This window comes from Vicugna pacos, chromosome 12, assembly GCF_048564905.1.
Source record: "Vicugna pacos chromosome 12, VicPac4, whole genome shotgun sequence".
Classification (NCBI taxonomy): domain Eukaryota; kingdom Metazoa; phylum Chordata; class Mammalia; order Artiodactyla; family Camelidae; genus Vicugna; species Vicugna pacos.
Window position 1 is genome coordinate 60668070 of NC_132998.1, and position 23105 is coordinate 60691174.

General features: G+C 44.6%; 1 protein-coding gene across 3 annotated transcripts in view; it reads right to left on the reverse strand.

Moving 5' to 3' along the window:
- TCF20 (transcription factor 20) overlaps positions 1-21201 on the reverse strand; it is a 47674-nt gene extending 26473 nt beyond the window's left edge. For all 3 annotated transcript variants that reach the window (XM_031671795.2, XM_031671794.2, XM_031671793.2), the window contains exon 1: positions 15487-21201. In XM_031671795.2, the coding sequence (XP_031527655.2) occupies positions 15487-21201 (5715 nt within the window). The remainder of the gene's footprint in view (positions 1-15486) is intronic.
- Between the last annotated feature and the right edge of the window lie 1904 nt (positions 21202-23105).

Consider the following 23105-nt stretch of genomic DNA (forward strand, 5'->3'; position numbering starts at 1 on the left):
GGAAACAACCTAAATGTCCATCAACAGATGACTGGGGATAAAGAAGATATTTATTTACTTCTTTACTGGAATACTATTCAGCTATAAAAAGGAATAAAATAATGCCATTTGCAGCAACATGGATGGACCTGGAGGCAGTCATTCTAAGTGAAGGAAGCCAGAAAGAGAAAGAAAAATATGATATGATATCACTCATAGGGAAAAATTTAAAAAAAGAAAAAAAGAAGACACTAACGAACTTACCTACAAAACAGAAACAGACTCACAGACATAGTGAACAATCTTACAGTTACTGGGGGAAAAGGGGGTAGGAAGTAATAAACTTGGGGTTCAAGATTTACAAATGTTAACTATGTATAAAATAGATAACAAGTTTCTTCTGTATAGCACAGAGAACTATATGTGTCTTGTAGTAACCTATAACAAAAAGAATATGAAAATGAATTCATGTATGTATATGTATGACTAAAACATTATGTATGCTGTACACCAGAAATTGACACATTGTAAATTGACTATACTTCAATTTTAAAAAATGACATATTTCAATTTAAAAAAAAGAACAGGGGGAGGGTATAGCTCAAGTGGTAGAGCACATGCTTAGTATGCACAAGGTGGTGGGTTCAATCCCCAGTACCTCCTCTAAAAGTAAACAAATCTAATTACCTCCCCCCTACCAAAATAAATAATATAATACATAATAAATAAATAAATAATTTTAAAAAAAGATATGTTCCAGTTGGTTGCTGACATCTCCTGGATTTGCTTTTTTTATATTCAGTGGGTTATCTTTTTCCTAGTTCCTGCCTCAAATATAGGCAGCCTAAAAAGAGACAAAGAAAGACACAAAAAGAGAAAAACGGAGAGAGCTAGGCTGGAGAGGAGGCCCTGAGTTCTTCCCGCTGAGCCGAGCTGTCCAGGCACTTGGGTGGGGGTGGAACCGCAGCAGAGGCTCCTCAGAGAAGGGAGATGGGATACCAGCGCGGGCCCTGCCTCCACCAGCTAGACAGGCTTGGGACAGTTAATTAATTTAAGCCTTGATTTTTCTCAACAGTAAAGCAAGGGTAATACCCAGATGGGAAAAGAGGAGGAGGGTGGAGAATCTTTTAAGAAAATTAACAAAACAAACCAAAACCTCCCCCAATCAACCCTGAATGTGCTTGACAATGAAGAAAAAGAGTATTTTTTAAATGACAAGTACGGTATTCCTAAGACACCCTATATAAAAATGGAAGGAAAAAAAGTTCCAGCAGCCACCCCAGGATGGCCCCCTGAACAGAGGCCCTCTGGGCTTATCTGCAAGGCTCTGGGCAGCACAGACATCCAGAAGCCAGCTTTTAAAACAATCCACTGCTAGTGCTTACACCCAGCAATGCTGCCACTTATGTGCACTGGTTTTGAACATTTATGTTTTTAATACAGCATTTTTCACAGGCCAGGCACAGCATTTAACCACTTTTCCCCCCACCCTCGATTGTCTGTTTTAATATGGACACTGTATTGATGATAATGTTCTCTAAACATGTACTTGTATCAGTACAGGTACTAGTAATTATTTTCTATCAAGATGCCCACAAAATTGAAAGTTTTAATTATCACATATGGAATGAACTCCAAACGTGGATGTGGTGGGCACAGATACTAGCCATTCACTATAGCTTTTAAAAGCTCTGTAATTCCCTAATTTTAATTCTCCTGGGTTTATAGTCTTCAGGTTTGGCAATAACAAATTTAGAGAGGCAAAACAAAGCAATTTCCCAAATAAAATGCATCCACTTACCACAATTTAAGTTAAAACCAGTCATCATCTCCCCTTTCCAGAATATTAAATAAAGCGTTACAAAAGAAGGCTTGGTTTAATTGTTTTTTTCCCTCTTGTTCTTGAAACGTATACTGCTATGTTAATATACATGTTTCATAACTTCATTTATGAGAAAGTCAACACAGGCCTCACTAATGATGTTTCTTTGACTTAAAACAGACCTTGGTTTTTTTCCTGAAACATAGTTTTGCACTTTACCTTACCCACAGGTACATATACTCCGTTTAAAATAGTTCTAATCAGAGGCTTTCTTTTACAGCCAGAGAAGAGAACTGTAACTCTGTTGAGAACCTTATATATTTTGTCTAAGGGGAGTTTCTACATGTTAGGAAGAAAAGGGATGTGTGCCTTTAAGAAGTTAGAAAGGAAGTTTAGGCAGTAATTAGCAGGTTTGCTCTGAGTAGAAGCTGAGAACCTGAGAAAGGCCAACCCAGCAGGAGGAGGAGCCCCATGGCAGCCCAGTAAGAAAGAGAACAGCCTTTTCTCCAAGTGTAGAGACAAACGCTTTTATTTTATAGACAGTTTAAAACATTGAAATTTAAGTTGCACAAGACTATATCCTAATTTTTTTTAACTCTTTGCTCAAACAGCGGATTGCCTTTTGAGCTTTCTGAATCTATAATGGTATCTTTTTAAACGTATCTTTCCCACCGGGAAAGTGACTCTTGGTATAATAACCCTGCTCCTCTCCACCGCCCGTCCCACCCAGGAGCTGGGTCTATGCATCCAGAAAGCTGCTCGTCCACGAGGAGCTCATATTTACCTGTTTACAATTTTAGTGGCAGAAATGATGACTGTGCTGCCCCAACAGCCTCCTTTAATGACATCTCAAATCTGTGCAGCTTACATTGACTTAAATCTCCAAAGAAGTTCCAAACTCTTGGAGATCTTTTCCCTTCTTTTCACTGCCTCTCCTCCTACTTGCATCTGTCCTATTCCTTCTTAGCCAGATCTGCTTCCACCTCAACCATCCCCATCTTTCCAACAGAACAACTGAGTTTCCCAATCAAGAGCTTCTCAGCCAAGGCCACCCTATTCCTGGAAGTGGCAAGTTCTTCAAGGGCAGGGGCAGCCTGAAAAGGGGCAGACAGCAGAAGCACTTTCACATGGGGGCAGAGTGCCAGCAGAAAGGAACTTAAAAATGAGGATGTCTTAGCATATTTAAGCTACTGCCAATGCAACTACCCATAGGGTCACTGGTCCCCACACCCTAAAGCCAGCCGGCCAGATCTCTCCAACCCTCTCAGCATGCTTTATGGGGCCATTTAATGAGGTGATAATGTGTGAGACACCTCACAGGGCATTTCAGGTCACTCACAAGCCTTTTCTTCCCAGAACCTCTTCACTGAAAGGAAAAACTTGGTCCAAACATAGAATGGAAACTTTGGTACCTAAGTTAGTTGAATAGCTTATGATCTAGCTTTAGTTGACTAGCTAAACACTGAGTTTTCAGAGTTGACTTCAGTCTGTCACCTGCCTGGCCATCACCTGAAGTCTGTGGCCACCACCTAGAAAGACTAAAAGAGCAGCATCTGAGGGGATTCTCACCCACAAGAAATTCTAACAAGCGTTGGCTCAATCCACCTTCGTGGATGTGGACATTTTCCTTCTTCCAGAGCAGGAAAATACTCAGCAAGAAGCCAATCCTCACTTCAACAGATGAAGAAAATGTGAACTTGAAAGTAATATGACCAAGAATTAAATCCAACACCTACCTTCCCCACCTACAATTTTTAACGTCAACTGACATTATGACAGGTATCATTTTTCCCCTTACAACAACCTGATGGGTTAGTCCAGAAATTATGCTGGGAGAGGGGAAAGTGACTTGTCTACCATTACAAGAAGTCAATCCCTGTGAATATCTGGATGAAGAATAAAACGAGACCTACAAGGTTCTGTAGTCATTACTCCTTCCCAACAGTCTCTCTGGTGTCTTCGAAGACCATCTGTTGGGGAAATCCAAGAGCTTCTGTTGCTCTCTTTCCGGTCCTTGTTTCCTTGTTCTCTGGGCAGCCTGGTTAGGGCACAGTGTTTATGTGATGAAAGGTGGTTCCATCATAGGGTTTTCTTTCATGAGTGAGATTGCAAAGCAACAGAGGATGGGATTAGCCAAATTACAGAAATTTCCTTAAGATAAATTGATGACTAAGAGGTTTCAGAATCCCAGGTCAAATTAAGGTACTAAAGGCAACAATTGGTTGTTTGCTGCTGGTGGTGGTGATGGGGGGGGGGCAGTGAGTATGTATGTGTGTGTTATTTCCTGGGTTTCTGAGAGTTGATTTGGAAGATCTTGAAGGGAGAGTCTTCCAGATCTCAGTAACAAGATCTTGTAGGCAAATTCACCTTAAACGGCACTCATTTCTCCAAAGTGGGGGTGGACTGGACAGTTGGGACAGTTACAGGAGAACAGAATTCCCTTGCTGGAGAGGAAGCATCCTTGGAGGTAAATGGCTTTAAGGAGGAAAAAGCTTGCAGCACTGCAAAGCCTCGCTTGCCAGGAGGCAGCAGCAGCAGTTTGTAAAGATGCTGCCCACACCCACATGGCAGCCCTGCATAACGTTCCTCAGTCTCCACTGTGGATGCTTAGCCTACACCCCTGGCCTGATGTGTCAGACAGAGGAGCAAGTCTTTTCTTGGAGAGTACCTGGTCCAAATGATTGTGTGCAAATACTAATGGCTGTTTTTGTCCACCTGTGAGGGATGAGGGGCCCCAGGCAGTGACACTGAGAGAGCCAAGAAGGAGCTGCTCAGAGTAGAATTAAAAGTGTGCTCCAGGCGGATTGTGAGTTTCAAAGGGCCCGATGATGGAGGGCTTGGGAAAGCAGGAAGGTGTGGATCCTGACGTGTGCCCATTTCTCCCACCCCTCACTTATCAAATCCCTCATCATTCTGATCTTTTGGCAAGTCCGAGGGCACCATGACGATGGACGGGCCCAGCCTCCAAAGCCTTCCTGACTCACCTTTCCCCTCACCCAAGTTAGGTGCATCTTGATGCTTACACAGATCCCACACCCTTCCAGCATGTACACATGTGCTGGTCTAAGCTCAACTGGAGCTGCGCTTAGCTGTAAGAAACTACCCATCAGAAATTCCTTAATTCAGAAATGGTCACTTACATGTCTAAGAGGGAGCCATCTCACACTTAACATGGACATAATACACCTCCTGATTTCCCCACCAAACCTGTTCCTCCTCCTGGGCCTCCTGTTTCAAATGGCACCACATTCACCCAGTTGTTCCATTTCCACTCCTGCCCACAGCCACAGGGGTTAGTCCTGCTGACCTCCCCAACCTCATTACCCTCTCCTCTTATCTGCTACCGTCTCACCACACTGGCTTTCTTTCTGTTCCTCAGATCCACCAAGCTCTGTTCCTCCCTGCAGCCCCCGTACCCTCTATAAATACTCTCTGATCTCAAAGTCTACCTCATATTATTCCCACCTCAGGTCCTCTGGGGACTTTACCTGGACCTCTGATCTAAGGCAACTACCTGGTTACTTTCTATCACATTGTCTTATTTTAATTACAGGCACTGACTTGTTCCCACCACAGAACAGATGCCAACTAGTATAGGGTCCAAGTAAATCAGGGCTGTAAGCTGGCATTGGCATAGCCACACTTGGGTATTAGAAGGATCACTTTAGAGGATGGATAGAAGGGGGTCAAAATAAAGGGTAGGGAGACCAATTAAGATGCTACTGTGATGGGAAAAGATGATGGTTTGGCCCAGGGGTGGTTGACAATGAAGACATGCGAGATTTGAGTTATTTAGGAAATAAGAACAGTGACGGCCTGAATAGGAAACAGGAAGGAGGGAGAGGAGTCTGTGATGGCTACAAGGGTTTTGGTTAGGGCAGAAGAGGGCACAGAACTAGGCAGGGGACACTGGTGTCTGCATATGTTGGTTCTGAGTGAGGCCAGTGGGCAGCTGGACAGACAGGTCTGGAATGTGAATTCTGAGTGTCATTAGCTCATACTCTCATACAGGGACTGTTCCTCTCCCTTCTGAGTCAAAGTGGAGGCTGCCCTCTCGGTGGTCAGTCTAGGATAATAATCACCAGTGTTAGGACTCTGAGGTGACAGACCTCTGGATCTCACATTTCTGTCGCAAAGGACACACACTGAAACTCACAACAAAACGTCTGGTGATGGTTCCCTGTATGCTGTGTCTCACGGAGAATTACGGGATGAGCAATGAATACTACCACGGTTGTCCATCTCTCAACCATTATTTTTTTTTTGCTAAAACTATAAAATAGCATATAGAAAAAACTCCATCTCACTATCAAAACACACTTCAACATCTCTCTTCAATTTTTTTAACAGAAAGATTAAAATCCTAACCAGCATTTCCACAGATGATTTCCAATTACTACATGCTTTTAAAAATACTTTAAATAACACCTAAAGGCCCATCTTCTACCACTGGACATTATGTTGCTTGTTACACATCTCCTTCTTAAGTCACAGGGTCATGTGTGCTGATCAGCCCTGAGTCAGGCACTACAGAGGATTGCAGGGCTGACCCAGAGAACTGATCTGGTGAGGAAGACAGTCACAAAATACAGTACTAAGTGGCACAACACTGGGGACTTGCTGCTTGGGGAACCAGGTGACAGGTGAGATGGCTTTTTAAATCAATGTGCTTTTCATGAATGATAGGTGGATTAAAATGCCCAGGCATGCTGGGAGGTGCAAAGTCTAGTGTCAGCAAACAAACATATTTTGAGGGGCTGCCTTTTCAAAGCATTAATATATTTTGATTCCTTCCAGAGAGAACTCTCCCTAGAAGCAAGCAAAGAGAACCACCTGTCAATTATCCTATTGCTTATCTTGACCAGCTTTAAGTATTTTTGAATGAAAAAACAAAATAGCTTTCAAGCAAACCAAGGACCTACATCTAACATCCATCTGAACCAAGATTTAAACCTCACAGGCACTGTTTTCAAACTCTGGAACCACCTGGCATCTCCACAGAGCCAGTAACAATGAATATGCCTGAGAGATGTTAAATGAGCATACATTTTACTGGAAACTCTTCCACTAGCTGCTCAGTGAAACAGGTAAGAAATAAAATGCCTCCATAGCCGATGTCACTGCAGCTGGGCCGCACTCCTGCAGAAGGGACCAGTACCACTTCAGACTTGGAGTTCATGATTTTGTTGACATCAGTTTTGTGTGTCTGCTTATGTGGCAGCTGTTGCAGTTCTGTTCTGGACAGCAGTATGCCACCAACATACTCAAATCAAGTCAGTCATAAGCACACACAGCCAAAGTCACTCCACTGTACCTGGCTTACTGGGACAGGTCACATAGAACTGAATTTTCTCTTTGGTTCAATTTCTACTCAATTAGCTTAATGACAGGAACACATCTTCACTAAAGTGACATGTGAGGACACTTTCCAGGACTGACACCAGCCCACAGTACTTAAAAACCACCTCAATACAAAAGCCTCTAGGAGTAGTTTGGAGCACACCAAGGAAGCTACCTGATCTCCAGCAAAGTTAATTATACCCCAACTGTCCTCTGTTTCCATCCTATTTATAGATGAGAAAACTATCTAAGAGCTCTCCCGATGCCTCGTTTAGGTGGCCCTCCTGAAGAAATGACTTCTACACATCTGAATTTTTCAGGTAACTGAAGTTATTCAGACCAGGAAAAATATGCATAGAAAACAGACAACAAATTGAGGAGAAACACTGAAATTCCAAATTAATGATCAATGGACATAAAGCATTAAAATAGGAAACAACAGCAATATCACTAATACAAAAATGAAGTCTAAAAGAAACTAAAAGTTAAAAAGGAATCCAGTGCCTTTGAGACTGTAGTAAAACGTGGACTCACATTTTTGTGGATGATCCTAGTTCGATATGATCCTTTCTAGTCATACCACAAGACAATGCCTACCAAAAACCATAAAATAGTCACACTTTTTGATTTAGCAGTTCGACGTCTGGAAAATTTCCCCCCAGAAAAACTCCATGAATAAAAATGTTTACACTGAATAACTAACTGGAAACCTTAATGTTTGGCAGTGTGGGAATATTTAGATAAATTCCATTACATATTAAAACAAAAAACATAGATTGATATGAAAATTAAAATTACAAAATTAGGTGAAAAAAGCAACATGGAGACCTGTACCCATAGTGTAAGGGTAGAATCATAATGAGATCCATTTCAGGTTTGTTTCGAGGTTTGTATGTGACAGTTCATGTACAGTGCTTAGAAATACACATTAGCAATCATTATCACATCTAGTAAAATAAGCCCATGGACAAAATCTAGAAAAGAGGCCAATTTGTTGGGTTATCAGAATTGGGACTGACTTTCTTTTACTTAAAGTATTAGTCCATCAATACGAATAACACTGTTGTTATTACCTTCATGTAAATAAGCAATAACTTTATGAAAGGTATTTCATCTTTTCACAACTTGGGAGTAAGACTGGGAACCTCAACCCCACAGACAGTGCCCAAGCGCCTCCCCCAGATCCCATGGCCCATCTGCCAGGCCTTCTCTCCTCCCCTTTCCTATGTTTCCTGTCGTCTCCTCTAAGCAGACCTTCCTCAGGTCCTCAAAAGACAAGTATCCATCCACAGTGACAATCTCAACCTCAGAGCCCACTCTGTCTGGTCTCAAGTCCACACATAAGACCTTAAGCCACAGTCTGGAAGTCTGAGAATGTAGGGTGCTGCTGTGCACAACAGAGCTTTTCTCAGGCCCACACATCAGCCCTTCCTCACTGTAGTCAAGTGCAATCTGCAATTCCACTGTGTGGTCAATGAAGTCAGTATCTTGGAAAAATTACTAGAAAACCAAAACCAGTACACTACCCTTCTGCTCCCCCATCATATTTTAGGCAATAATTATAATGATAAGCTTAATTTCTTTCTCTGACACCTTTTAAGGGTTCTATGCGGGATTTTTTTTTTAAATGACACAGATTTCATGATTTCCTACTTCTCCCCCACTTTTTTGCAGCTTGAATTTACCAGTCTTACATCTACTCAAAAAGCTAAATGCAAATCAGGAAGTACTTACTAAGAAGACCTAGAGTGCTGACTGAGCTAAAGTGCTTTCACACCTGATACTTCCTTCCGTCTGCTACACATCAGCCACAAAACGAAATGTCTCCTCTTTCTCAGTCCCTTCTGTTGTTAAGTGTCCCGCCCGCCCTCACACCCACACTGAGTTGCTTGCTGGGCTAGAAACCTCAGCTTCGTCCCTCACTTTCCTTTACTTGTCAGGTCTAATCAAGTTTCTAAATTCTATCAACTTTAAATTCCAAAATGTTTCTAACATCTGCCCATCCCTTCTGATTCCCTTTACTACCGTTCATTCAGCCCTTATCATCTCTTGTACAAATTAACGCCACAGCCTCTCACCTGGTTGGCTCACTTCACCTCTCCTCACATCCTACCTGAGCTTTCTTCATAAAACAAAGACCTGATCGTGTAATTTTACATGCTTACAAATTGCCAGTGGCTTTGTATTGCCTATATATGAAAGGCTAAATTCTAAGACGACAGTAGTCTTCCGTAGTCCACATACACTGCACATGGTTAACTATTTGGGGTGGGAGGTGGAGTGTGTGTGCCCTGAATCAATCCATGAATTCAGTTATTCTGGATCTCCCTTATAGTGCTGACCTGTCAAAAATGCTTATTTAAAAAACTTTATCACTGGGTAGACTCTACTGTGGCCTTTAGTAATCACTATTAAAAATTAACCAACTCACAAGAATATTAAATGCTTTTTACTTAATGTGCAGGCAGATTTTATTCCCTTCCATTTGCCTCCTCTCCTTTGAGAAATCTAATTCCTGAGAGTGTTTATGTGGACTAATGCTATTTCATGAGGTGGTAGTTAATAGTGCACCTTAAATACCACACACCCTGCTTCCCCCAAACTTGAGTTTCCCACAAGAGTAACAAAAATGAGGAGAAACTGTTTCACACACAGGACAACTTAGCTATCCAGGAGGATATGTTCTGAGACAGACCACTAACTGTGCCAGGATGGAAGGACACACAGTTTGCAGCTGACTGAGGTTAACAACAGGAACACGTCTTCACCAAAACAACTGTGAGGACACCACTCTAGGGCAGACACCAGCCCACAGTACATGCCAAGTATTTCTCTACATATTTTCCAAAGAATAACTCATTTAATGCTCAAGACAACCTTCTTTACAGCAGGTGCCATCAGTTTCCCTAAGGCAGAAAGGTGAGGAGGATCTTTGAGGGCAACTACTAAGCTGACTGGATTTTCTCTTATCTGACTTCTTACCAATACATAGGAAGATGGGAAGAAACTGGTCTGCAGCTGTGTACTTCAGGGTCCTGCAAAACTGGCCTTGGCTTGGGCTGAGGGGGCAGGAGCTCCACTTGTCTAAGTGTTGGATGAAGGAAGCTCAAGCCCTCGTGCAGGAACTGTGTGGGGCAAGGCTTTGCTTTCTGCACGAACCCCGCAAACCTTCCTGACAAAGCCCAGGAACTGCGTGCCCCAGTGATTCTCTTCACACCAGCTGGGGAACCTGGGTCGAGGCTCACTCATCTGTGGAGTGAAGGTCTCTCCCAGCACTAACCAGACTTTTACTGGTTTTCTAACAAGGCTCAGATGTTTGTTGAATTGAAATGAGTATCTACTTTCACATACTATTTGATCATCTCAGTTCTTTGAACATACAAGCAATAACTAGTTTAACATCTCAGGGATGAATTATTTGATTTAATAAACAGGATTTGTCAATATTCTTATTTATGATTCTTTAGTATTTTCAAAGAATGGTCTACCCCCTTAAAAGTTTTACTTAGAAACAAGTGTAATACTTCTCTCATCATCCCGCCACCTCAAAAAGAACTAAACAGTCTAAGGAAATTGAAAGTCTTTCAATTTGTCATGATTCATCCGGTAAGGTAATAAAATTCAAATCTGCATATTTCATAGGAGGTTCCTCAGAATTTAGAAAAACCAAATTCTGAAAGAAAATTAACCCTTTCTCCAGAGGTTCAGTGTCAAGGCCATCATGCAGTGATATAAAAAGAGATACCACACAGCTAAATGTTAAGAAAAAATGGTAATAAGACAATCACACAACTTTCTGCTGTATGCTAAAACTAATGGGACTAGAGAGATGAACAGGCCATGGTGCCTCACTGCATCCAGCAGACAGGCTGTGACAGAAGTGAGCACTGTGATGGCAAAGACCAAGTGCCTGCCAGCGAGGGGGCAGGGACGGGAAGGAGGGAGTGTAAGGAAGGGGGGAGGGGAATGAGGAGAAAGGATGTGGGAATGAGAGAGGGAGGGGGAGAGGAAAGTAGAGGGGGAAAGCAGAGGGGTACAGGGGAGGGACAATCACTGGAGAGGAAGATACTGGAGTTAAGGGCAGAGATGAGGAGTTTAAGGAAGGCTTCAGCAGGATCTGGGCTGGTGGCAGCATCCCTGCTGGGCTACACACTCAAGGATGTAAGATGGGAGGGGTGCCGCCAGCCCAGGTAGTGAAGGTGGGGAAGAGAACAAGCACAGGTCAGCAAAGCTAAGAGCTGCAGCCTCAATGAGATCTCTGAAGGCCTTCCCAGCCCTAAACCTATCAAACAGGTTTTCATACACCAAGTTATCTGCATGCCCATTTAGAAGCAATTACCTCTGTCATACTATCCATGTCAGGGGCCATTGTGGATTCACACAAGCACACCAAGGTAAATAAGCAGAGGTTAAAGTTAGACAAAACCAAAGAGGACTGTGCAGTCCCACACTTAGAAAAGGAAAGAGAGTGAAGGCGGCTGTTTGTACAGGAATGTTCTGGTTTTCAGCAATTTTCAGAGTAGTGTGATGCTTATGGGGAGAAAGGCTATTGTCTCTTGAGGACTTTGTATTATTTTGTTATAATATCATGCTTGTCAAAACACCTGATAAATACACAGGCCAAAACGGATGTTTAATCAAATATATGTGGCCTTATCAACATAATAGGATTGAGAGCGTGCTTATTAAGCAGACCAAAATTGAAGGCATCTGCTAAAACCTATGATAAAACTAGACTCAAAGTGACCTTGACAAATTGAAACAGCATCTATCAAATTAAATTTAAAAAGGCAAGTTACTGTAATTTTAATTTGCTCTCAAATACATTAAGAAAAAGAGAATAAAAGCTAGGCAAGTAAAACAGAAAAGGATCTTGTAGTCATAGCGGAACATCAGCTCCAAGAGCCAAGAAGCACAATTTTATAAACCATTTTAAAAATCAACACATCGTGGGGCTATACTACCTGACCATGTGTCACTAAAGTCAAGTCATCCTTTATTCTGAGGGTAATGGAATGGTTATCTTCCCCTTTCCTATCTCACTGGGTGGCTTGTGAGAATAAAACAGATGCACAGTGTATTGAAAAACTAAATTCAATATACAAAGCTGGCATTCTATTCTAAAAAAGGGATATAAAATAAACAGAATGGGATCAAGGGAAGAGAAAGTTAATATTTCTAAAGGGCACTGATATAGTGAGTGAGCACAATATAAGGAAATAAACTTAAAGCTGCAGTATTGAGATTTACGTAAGATTGGTCACAAAACTAATAGAATGTTATATGTCAATTACATCTCAATTTTTTAAAAAAAAGGTTGGTCAACTGTTCTGAAATGTTATTAAAGGAGATGGTGGAGTCTGCAGCCCCGATGAAGCCGTCACAGAACCCCAAAACCTAAGTGGAGAGCCTCTACAATACAGAAATATAAGGACAAAAATACCCGTTTTTATGCCTTTTACCTTTAAAAGGAAGCATTCTAACTTTTTATCACCTAGAACATATAATTAATTTGAAGCACTTCTGAAACAGATGAGGCTTCAATCAATATTTTAAAAAACAAAAACTACTTTGAAAGACTACTACTTTTCCCTGCCTAATGTGCTTCATGTTATTTTAACCATTTAGTTAATGAAAGCTGTGAGGAATGAGTTAGAGAAAGAGACTGATTTATCACAGTTAGTGTATTTGTTCCAATTACGACATTCCAGATTTTATTTTGGGATCAAAGCTGACAAGTAATAGACTAAATTGTCACTTCCTGAAGACATGATTCCTGATGAGAAATTTTAAAAGGGAGCCTGTTTTTTGGCTTTTTCGGGGATGGAGGGGCTGTCATTTGGGTGGTTGCGTTACTATCAGGTGTCTTCTACTTTTTATAAACTAGACATGGACTGAGACACGGGATCCAGTGATTTGGTGGGAAGGATTTAGCCTGCTGATTACTGGTTACCAGTTACTACTAGAGAATGTTCAAAAGTTTACACATAAAAATTACTGAGATGTTAATAATATTCTATGTTGAAATAAAGAAAACACTGGCAGATGGACAGGGACATATACCAAGAAGTACCAAGTAAACAAAACAGATCAACCCACCAAATACTGTAACTTTCAGAGGAAAGTTGGCAAGCAGGCCATCAACCAGGACACGATGATGATCAATGGATTACTGAGTGCGCAGAACTGACTAAAGAATGTTGTACCTTAGGATCCTAAACGTTATGTCCCTTTAGGACTTTTGCATTTTAAAATGCCACTGTGTCTAAGAAGTAAATCTATTTTAAACTTGGGGTTTGGGAGTGACACTGATGATGGAGAAGGGAAGGAGGGAGAAAAGAGATCCTGCGTGGGGTTGGGGGTTGGGGGTTGGGGGTTGGGGGGAAGGTCTTGGAGGGAAAGGCAAGCTCCTTTGTGTGGATGAATTAGGATGTTCTAATTTAAAATACATGCAAATTTCACATTAATTACATTTTGATTATACTTTACTAGCACTTCCTTTTTTTATCAGACACTGTTATCAATTCTGGGGATAGTGCAATGATAAAATATAGTGCTGTGTGGCGAGATGTGGTAGGGAGGGAGAGGACAGTATCAAGTGTCCAAAAACACTATAATCCTGGCTTATAAAATCATTATTTAACTGTGAATGAAAGTCATCTGTATTTGTCAAGTATGGTAAGTTTTAAATATAAATTAACACAAAAAACTCTCATCTGATTAAACATAACAGACAATACACATTTATATATGTTTCCTTTCCATAAAAAAAAAAAGGGGTAAACTTATAAGACAAATTCATGAGGATGTAAAGAATGGGAAAGGACACTAACACACAGACGTCCAAATTCTGGAAACCAGAAATAGAACAGACAGAGCAGGTGATTCAGCTGACTGAAAGGAAGCAGAGAGAAGGGTACACCTTGTGGCACAGAGCCTAGAGGCACAGGTGTCTCAGAAAGTTGGGAAACAAGAATGGGGCCGGAAACCAGAACACTGGCTCAAAGATTGCATGATGAGTCAGGCCCCCAACTCAACCCAATCTGACCAGGTTACTGTCCCCTCAGAGGGATATTCAGAGAAGAAAAAGTTGCTGAAAACATCAGAAATGAAGATAAATAAAGGTTGGTTAGATGGTTGAAGAAAGCATGGAGACGTTAGAACAAACAGACAGAGAAAAAGAACACAGAACAGGAGAGAAAAGAGGAAGCCAGAAGATCAACCTGGGAGGTACAATTCCTGGTTAATAGGAATTCCAGGAAAGAACAGAGAAAGCAGAGGGAAGTGACACATGACAAACTCCCTGATCTCAAAGTCATGAGTTACAGATGGCAAGATCTCACAGAGCAGCCACACAATGAATGAAAAGGCCAACCTCCAGGCCCATCATTTGTGATTTCGGAACCAGGGACATGAGAAGATCTTTAAACCTCTAGTGGAGAAAGACCCAACACATATGAAGGCCTGAAAATCAGAGTGGCTCCAGTCCCGCAACACTAGAAGCTAGAGGACAGGCCAGGAACTGTGACTCCAAGACAGTGAGAGAAAACTTTTGCAAATCTAGACCCTATATCCAGCCAACACCCCGTTAAACATGAGGAAAGAACAGAAGTGTGATCTCAACGTATTTACCTTCCATGCACCCCTTTCTTAGGAAACTACTAAAGAATGAAGCACTCTACTAAATGAGGGCCCAGACTAAGAAAGGTGAAGACATGGGATTCAGAAACAGCATTCAACTGAGGGAAGAAGTAAATGATGACGATGATGACTGCCGCAGGATAGTAGTTATGAAACAGACCTGGAGAACAAATATCCCTACTGGAAAATATAGATGTGGAAAGATGTGGTCTAAGAAAATAAAAAGCAAATAAAAACATGTATTAATAATTCTAGAGGAATGAAAAGTTTCTAAGAAGGGTGTTATAACCATAATATATACTTCATAAGTATTACAGAGCCAGATGTTGAAAAATGGAAAGAAAGATCAATAGATAACATGGATGCCAGTAAAAGTTTACTGTTTAGAAACAGAGGAAAACCAGCAGAGGAATCAGGTTTGAGGAGGGGTGGAGCAGGTTTGATGCATAACACTATAAATTACAGGTGTGTAACATAGTGAGACACAACTTTCAAAGGTTATAGTCCACTTATAGTTATTATAAAATGTTGGCTATATCCCTTGTACATGGGCCTAGGGGCTTTAATTTGGAGGAATTTAATTTGGAGGAATTACCATGTGATACAGAAGAATAAAAAGTAAGGCTGAAACAAAGTTTGTGGAAGAAACAAAACCAAGAGGAAGTAACAAAAAGTGCATCTGGTAAGGGATTTCTCGTACTCACCATCTCTCTGGCTATTTCCAGGGCTTCCTGCAGGCCGTAGAGCCTGCCACAGACCAGGTAGATTCCATTGGCCCAGAGAATACAACCCTCATGGACCCAAAATTCATTGCTGTCAAGAGGTAGTTCAGGGATTTGTAACTCCAACTCGGGGCCACCTTCCGAAGTGGTGGACACAGAGGGCTTTGAGTCCAAAGCAGTCTTTTCGCTGCTGCCCTCGGTGGTTGCTTTTTTACAAGGGAGCCCCCTGGACAGGGACCGAGGGCCTCCGCCACAGTCTTCTGAGCGGTGCCGCCGCTTAAACCTGGGGTGGGTGGCCAGGCTCCTCTGCTCTTTCTGCTGCTGCTGCTCCTCCTCCTCCTCAGTGTCCGTCTTGGAACCATTCGAAGCGCTTTTGTGCCGTACCTTAACTTTGCTCTGCATTTCCGTGGCCCTCTTAGGAGGCGGATTTTTGGGGAGAGTGGCTGCATAATCTTGGGGATAAAAGGGTCCAAAGAGGTCGCCCATGTTCCGGTAGCTGGCCCACTTGCCACACAGACAGCAAACGAGGTGCCCCATAACAGAAGACTCTGTCACAACAGGTCCCTGCAGCATGAAGGATGAAGCTGGGAGCGCCTTGCTTTCAGTGCTGCTGGGTGGAGGGGTCAGGGACCTCTGACCCTTCCGACCCCTCACCAATTTGGTCTGTTCTTCTTCCTCGGCATTGATGATTGTACAAACGGCTCCAAGTTCACACTTATTTACTACATGGATATAAGGGAAAAAAGACTTGTTCTTGGCATCAGTTTTATCCAGTGGCTGGGTGGCATACTTCAGTTTGATTTCAGGTTCCTGGGGTTCTACGATGGGAACGGCTTGTTTGGTTTTCCGCTTCCTTGGCTGCGCCCCAGGCTTCCTTCTCTCCCTCCTTTGCCTCTGCTTTTTTGGCTTTGGCTCTCCATCTGCAGAACCTTCTGGTATCTGAGGGGGCTGTGGGGGGGGAGGCGGTGGCTGCTGTTGTTTCTTCTGCTTATTCACACTACCAATGGGTCTCCCCTTCTTCTTTCCTGATGGGAAATAACCCTTTGGGGGGAAACTCTCCTGTTTGGGGGAAATCGTTACTGTATCATTCTCTTTCTCTTCAGCCTTGGGGTTTGCCTCAGGGGCCAATATGCCTGCTGGAGGTACATTCTTTGAGTCAGGAAAGATTAAAGGTGCTGTCCCGCCCAGGGAACCATCTGGTCTCCCTTGGTTACTCCCAGGCTTCTGTGAGGTTGCAGATGTCATGGCACCAGGGGGTTCCTTTCCAGCAGTGACCCCGTCTGGGTGCATCTCCGTCTTCACTTTGTCATCCCCACTGCCACGCCACTCCTCCGAAGACCGCGCGAGAGGCTTTTCTATGCTCAACTCCTGGTTTGCTGGACAGACAAGGTCAGATACCACCTCACCTTTTCTCTTCTCCATCTCAGCATCCTGAGCAGCAACACTCCCACCTTCGGGAGGGCCGCTCTTCAAAGACAGGATGTCATCGAGAGTGACCGTGTCTCCCCCAGCCTCCGCACTGTTCGAGGATGCACTCCTCCTAATGTTTGGGGATGTGATCTTCTGAACGATAGCTTCCAACTTCAATCCCCGTCCTTTCCGTGGGGGCAGTATTTTGGTCTTAGCAGGACTTGTGAGGGTAACAGCAGGGCAGTTTCTACTATCTGGACTTGGAAGCTCCTTGGAGGATTCTCTCTTAGGGATGGACTTGATCTCCTGACTGTGGGAGAGATGGGCATAGGAATTGAACGCTTTATCAGTGCCTTCTTTTGATGGGTGAAGGAGGCGCCCTTTATCTTCAGTGTTGCTATTCTTCACATCTTGTGACTGTCTCTTACTGGGAATGGGAGAGATAAAAGAACGGACACGCCTCCTCATGATTAAGGGGTTTTGAGAAGAATGATCCTCTTGCCCTGGAAGCCTTAGCATAACATTACTGGGTTTGGATGACTGTGTAGACTCAGCTAGCCCATGTCCGTCAGTCTCGTGGGGTGGTCCATACCTTTTCTGATTGGACATTCCTGGTGGACCGCTGCTTTTGGCTGGAGAAGTTTGCCGAGAAAGATCCCAACAAGATTCTTGTTGTAATTTCTGGGAGCCATGCTTCAATTCAATGCCTTTGTTAGAAAGACCATCACTAGACATGAGGCAGCGTCCACCTTCCTGACCGCTGGGGTCATGGTAAGTCCCCATCGGTGGGCCATACATCATGCCATCTTTGTCATTCTTCAGAGGGCTCCGCACTCGGTCAAGAAACTGCTGCTGCCTTGGGCTCTTCCGGGGTCCCTCCTGCCTGTGCTGTGCCGCAGCGATGACTCCCTGAGCAGAACTGCTGCTCCAGTCTTTATATTCCTCTTGTTGCTGTTGGTACATCTGTCTCTTATAATGGAGCTGAGAATTCAAGCCTGCACTGGGGTCTCCATAAGCATGAGCCCGAGTGTTTGTGTGATAAGCAGAGGCCAGGCTTTCTGAGTTGGGAGAAAAGGGAGCATGCAAAGAACTCCTATTGGCCCTCTCTGAAAAGGTCACGTGTGGGTTCATATGATGAGGGTCTCCCCCTGGGCCTCTGCTCCTCCCAGGAGACATCTTCAACTTTTCTGAAAAGTCATGATACTGAGAAGGGGACCGACCTCTCATGCCCTCCCGACCACCAACTCTGCCAGGGACCCGGCGCATTGGCGTGGGTCTGCCGTCCTGGGGGCCATAGTCTGAGATGGAATCATGGGCTGCTGCTCCAGGGCTGGCGTTGCCTCGGTAAGACTCATGCTTGATGCTAGTAGGGTGGCAGTGGTCTCCAGATTTCTTGTTGTTGAAACTAGCTTGGGATTTGGATTGTTCAAAGTCTTCCTCTTTTATCTGCCCACTCTGGGATTTCAGCTTTGTTTCCATGGACACCAACCCACCTGGAAGAATGACCGACTGACTTAAACTTGGATTGAGACGTTCATTCCTCCCAAGTCTGGTGTCAGCACCCATGTGCCCCAGTGAGTGAGCCCCTGGGTCCCTGACAATTTGTCTTAGTGGAGAAATATCACAGATCACTGATCTTCTTTCAGAGAGGGAACCCCCAGGCTCATGGGCTGACGACTGAGGCTCTATTTCAAATTTTCTGGGAATTGGATAGTCAGCCAAATTGATCTGTTTCATTTCTGGAGCTGTGCCACTTGATTTCCTTTCCCAGGGGCCCCAGTGGGGGTTTTCCAATAGGGATCCAATGCTTTTGTTCAAAAGACCCCTGCTAGCCAATTCATTGGTTTGACTAACTAAGACATTGGGCCTCGTGGCTCCTTCTAGGCCAGCAGCCATGCCCTGGTGCTCCTGAGTACTCCTGGAATATCTCCTGTCAGGGTGGTGGTGGTAACCCTGAAGCACTTCCTGCAGGAGGCTGGGGAACTTCTCATTTCTACCCTTTCGCTCCCCATGGCCAGTGAAGTCCCCCTTATCTTGTCCTGTAGGATACTGAGGAAAGCCACTGACATTTCTTGGCACAGCTGACCCAAAACTATCTTTGTAACTATAGCGCAGGCTTCCAGGAGATTTGCTAGGCTCAGTTCTGCTGATAAAACCAGAGCCCCCGGCAGAGTGCCCGGTCTGGCAGTTTCCCTCTCCATTGTGGTTGGAGTTATTATCTCCATTCTTGTTTCCTTTACTCCCTCCTCCAGGAGGCTCTGGCTGTGGAAGTGACGTGTGACCGGTTTCCTTTGTCCCACCAGTGCTGGGTGGCCTTTGAGTGGCTGCAGGATCATCCTCTTGGGAGCCTTTTTCTTGTCCACCAGGCTTCTCTACCCGACTTGTCATGGCTTCCCGGGAGACAATCACCCCAACTGTCTTCTCATTGACTTTTGGGTTGCCATCGGATGACAATGGTGTGTCCTTAGCACCTGGTGAGGCTGTCTCTTCTCTGGCTGCAGGACTGGCACTGAGTCTGGGGGCTTCGTTCTGAGTGCCCTGTGCTGGTGAGGAGCCCGCTTTCTCTGAGGCTCCACCCTTGTAGGTGGTGTCAGAGCTGGTGCTCTGACCACTTAGCTGCCTCACCCTCTCACCTTGATCCTCAGAACTGCTGGAGCAGCCTCCATCCAGCGACTCTGCCATAGGGGACTTCAGTTGTTCTTCAGCCTGTGAGGAGCCTTCGGAGTTTGTACAGCTGTCTGCTTTCTTAGAAGAAGAGGAGGGCCTCTTGGAGGTCTTCTTCTGAGGTGTCAGGGCATCAGAAAGTAGCATGTGCTGAACAGTATTAGGAAGATTGGCCACTTGAGTACTCAGGGCACTCAAACTACTCAACCCAGGATCTGTCAGCCGCTTTTCTGGCACCCCTTCTAGTCCAAACCCTTTGAAGCCTGCAGCATGAGAATTAGGACTGGGCATCATTGATGGGGTTGGGCTGAGCTGAGGCATCAGCTGCAGAATTCTGTTTCTCGAACCCATGGGCACATTGCCTTGCCCACACTGGAGATTCTCCCCACTCTGCATAAGAGGAGATGGGGTAGAGCTACAGCTTGGAGACTGAACCACGGAGGCAGCTGGGGAAGGGTTAGAAATGGGGCTGAAGTTCTGGTGAAACTGCATGGGGGACCTCACAGGAACCTCAGGCTGGCTGTACTGTGCCACCTGGCCTTGCAGGGGCATCTTGGTGGCACTGTTGGTGTACTGCATCACATGCTGAGCAGGGTGCTGCTGCTGCTGCTGCTGCTGCTGCTGCTGCTGTTGCGGCTGTGGCTGCTGCTGCTGCTGCTGCCCCTGCTGCTGCCCCTGCTGCTGCCCCTGCTGAGTCCCTTGCGGAATCTTGGCCTGTTCAAAGTTCTTCATAGATTGAGGCTGATAGCTGTAATTCGACTGTGTTCCATAAGCCTGTGCATTAGAACCCACATTATGTCCCTCGTACTGAGATCCGGCATTCACACTGTAACTGCCATCATAGCTCTGTCCAGACTGGCTGAAACGCTGTGGTGAAGGGAAGGAGGAAGAGGAGGAGGCGGCGGCAGAAGACTGGTAGTGTTGGCCAAACTGGCCCACTCTTAACTGGTAGCCAGCAGCGGAGGCTGGCAGAGTCGAGGGCCGCTGCATTGGCTGCAGATGGGACGAGCCAGATGCTGGCTGGCCAGTGGCTTGTGGCAGAGGCTGATGGGACTGGTAGAGCTGTTGTCTCAGCTGCTGCACTTGCTGCTGCTGCTGCTGCTGGCTGGAAGGCTGCTGCTGGTACTGAGCACTCCCTGGGGAGAAAGGCCCCGTGTAATCCTGCTGATAATGAGACACACCACCAAGGGCAGAGTGCTGTGCTGGAAACTGGCCCACATGACCCTCACTCCCATACTGATTGCCGAAGCTGCTCCCCTGAGGGGGTCCATAGCTTTGCACAGGCCCAGAAGGCCTTCGCTGGGGAGGCTGCGGAGTTCCTGTCGCCACAGGGTCTTTGTTGCCTGCCATGTAGTAAAAGTCTCCAGTCTCTTTCCTGAAACCCTGGTAGCCTTGATGGCCAGAGGTTTCACTAGCCATTGCTGCAGCTGCCGCTGCTGTTCCCCGTCGTCCACCACCACTGCTGCCGCCGCTGCCGCTGCTGCCGCCACCTGCACCCCCAAAATTCTGGAACATCTGGGCCTGACGAGGGCTGAATTCTTCTATCCGGGATGAGCCGTGTACCTCCTGTGGGTAGCTCTGCTGGTTTCCGTGGTAACTGCTTTGCTCCCGAAAGGACTGCATACTGTTCAGCAGCACAGCAGCAGGCCAACAGCCCTCCTGGAAATGAAGAAGAGAAAGAAAAATATCAGACATGCATCTCCTCAATACAACTAAAATTAAGTCTAGAGATGGAGGGGACACAATAATTCAGATGCCCAGGTGAATCTGACTAGTTTGAATTTCATCTCCTTTAATCCATTTCTGAAGAAGTAAGTAAGCAGAGAAATGGCCTAAAGAGTGAGTCAGGAGTCTATGGTAGTATGAAAAGAAACACTCCGTGTAAACACAAATTCAATACGATAAAAACATCACATTAGATAAATGAGCCTCAAAATTCAACTGGGTTAAAGTGTGGAGCTGTATTATTACTACCAATAAAAAAACAGCAACTTTAAAATAAGTCTTTCAGTTATGGCGAGGGAGGGGTGAGAAGAAAAACACTTCCATTTATTTGCTTTCATGTATTATTGTATCGGACTGATCACTGAACTGAGAGTCTCACATAGTGATAAGCAGTCACACCACTGGCCTACCCCTCCCCGACTCTGAGAACAGAAGTCAGCCCCTTATCCCCAAATGCATGGTACTGCAGGTTTACTGTACTACAGATATCTGTGACGATGGGTGATCCCGGGAACTCAACTCTTATCACTGCATGGACTCCTTACTGCTGCAGTCAGCCACACAATCTGAGTGGTTAACCTCTTAACACATAATGATGTGCAAGGCCCCCCCGCAACCCCGCATCCTCATTCCCAGGTACAAAGGGCTAGGCAGCGTAAGCCAGAGTAGCAGTGACTATTCTTCTAGATTCTTTCTGGAGGTTTGCAAGGAGTTTTAGCACCTCTAACCCTCATTAGAGTTTTTGACTTGCCAATCTAGTATTTACAAAGTTATTACTGAATTGGCCTATGAAAGAGGGAATTGAAATAGTCACATAGGGGGACAGCAAAAGATAGAGGAAAATAATGATTCATGAACCCTAGGACCCAGACTTTTCCCAAAGTCATCTGATTAGGTCAACACCTTGCAACACTTTTGCTAATGTAATTAGCATGTAATGCAATGCTCCTCTCAAACAATTAATCCAGGACTGATTTTATGTTGCCTTTTGCCTCAGCCATCTCAGAGTCAGAGATGAAAAAGGCAAGGCCAAACTGCTCCAAATGACTTTAAAGTAATTCTTTCAAAAAAGAAGTTATGAAACACACATGGGCTAGGGTAAGTTATGACAAAGTTTTCCCACAATGGCTTATGAAACTAGTTTCCTAATTCCCTCTCAGAGGAAGCTGAGAAAGGAGTTGTGGGCAGGAAAGTCAGTGATCCTTTTAAAGGATTCCTTATCTCCAAGCCCTGCAGTGGCTCCCCATCTCATCCCAACTCATAACCTCCCAACCTTCTCTACCACTCTCTGCTCCAGTCCGGTTGTCTCTTTGCTTCTGGGATGGGTCACCAGCATTTCTACACAGGAACTTTGCTCTTGCCAGTGATGCTCTTCCTCCGTAGCCACTTGGCTGGCCCCTTTACTTCCTTCCAGTCTCTGGGCAAATGTCACTTGATCATTAAGGCCTTCCCCTGGCCATCCTATTAAAAAGTGGCTAAATCTACACCCTCGCCCTGGCTTTCCCGATCTCCCTTCCCTGCTTTATTTCCTCCCCAGTATTTATTCCCAACAGGCAAAGATATGCTACTTAGGTACTGTCCTTCCCGCTTGCCCACAAGAAAGTAAAATTCCTAAAGGGCAGAGACCTTGTGCCTTGCTGTAACCCTAATGTCATTAACAAAGGAAGGAGCACACAGCAAGCACTCTGTAAAGCACGAGATGCACAAGAACTAGGCTGCAGAGAACCAGACTAGACCTTCCATACTCAGAAGTGGTGGTGTGGTGGTGAGACGAGGGAAATGCAAGAAGAGAAAACGGACTA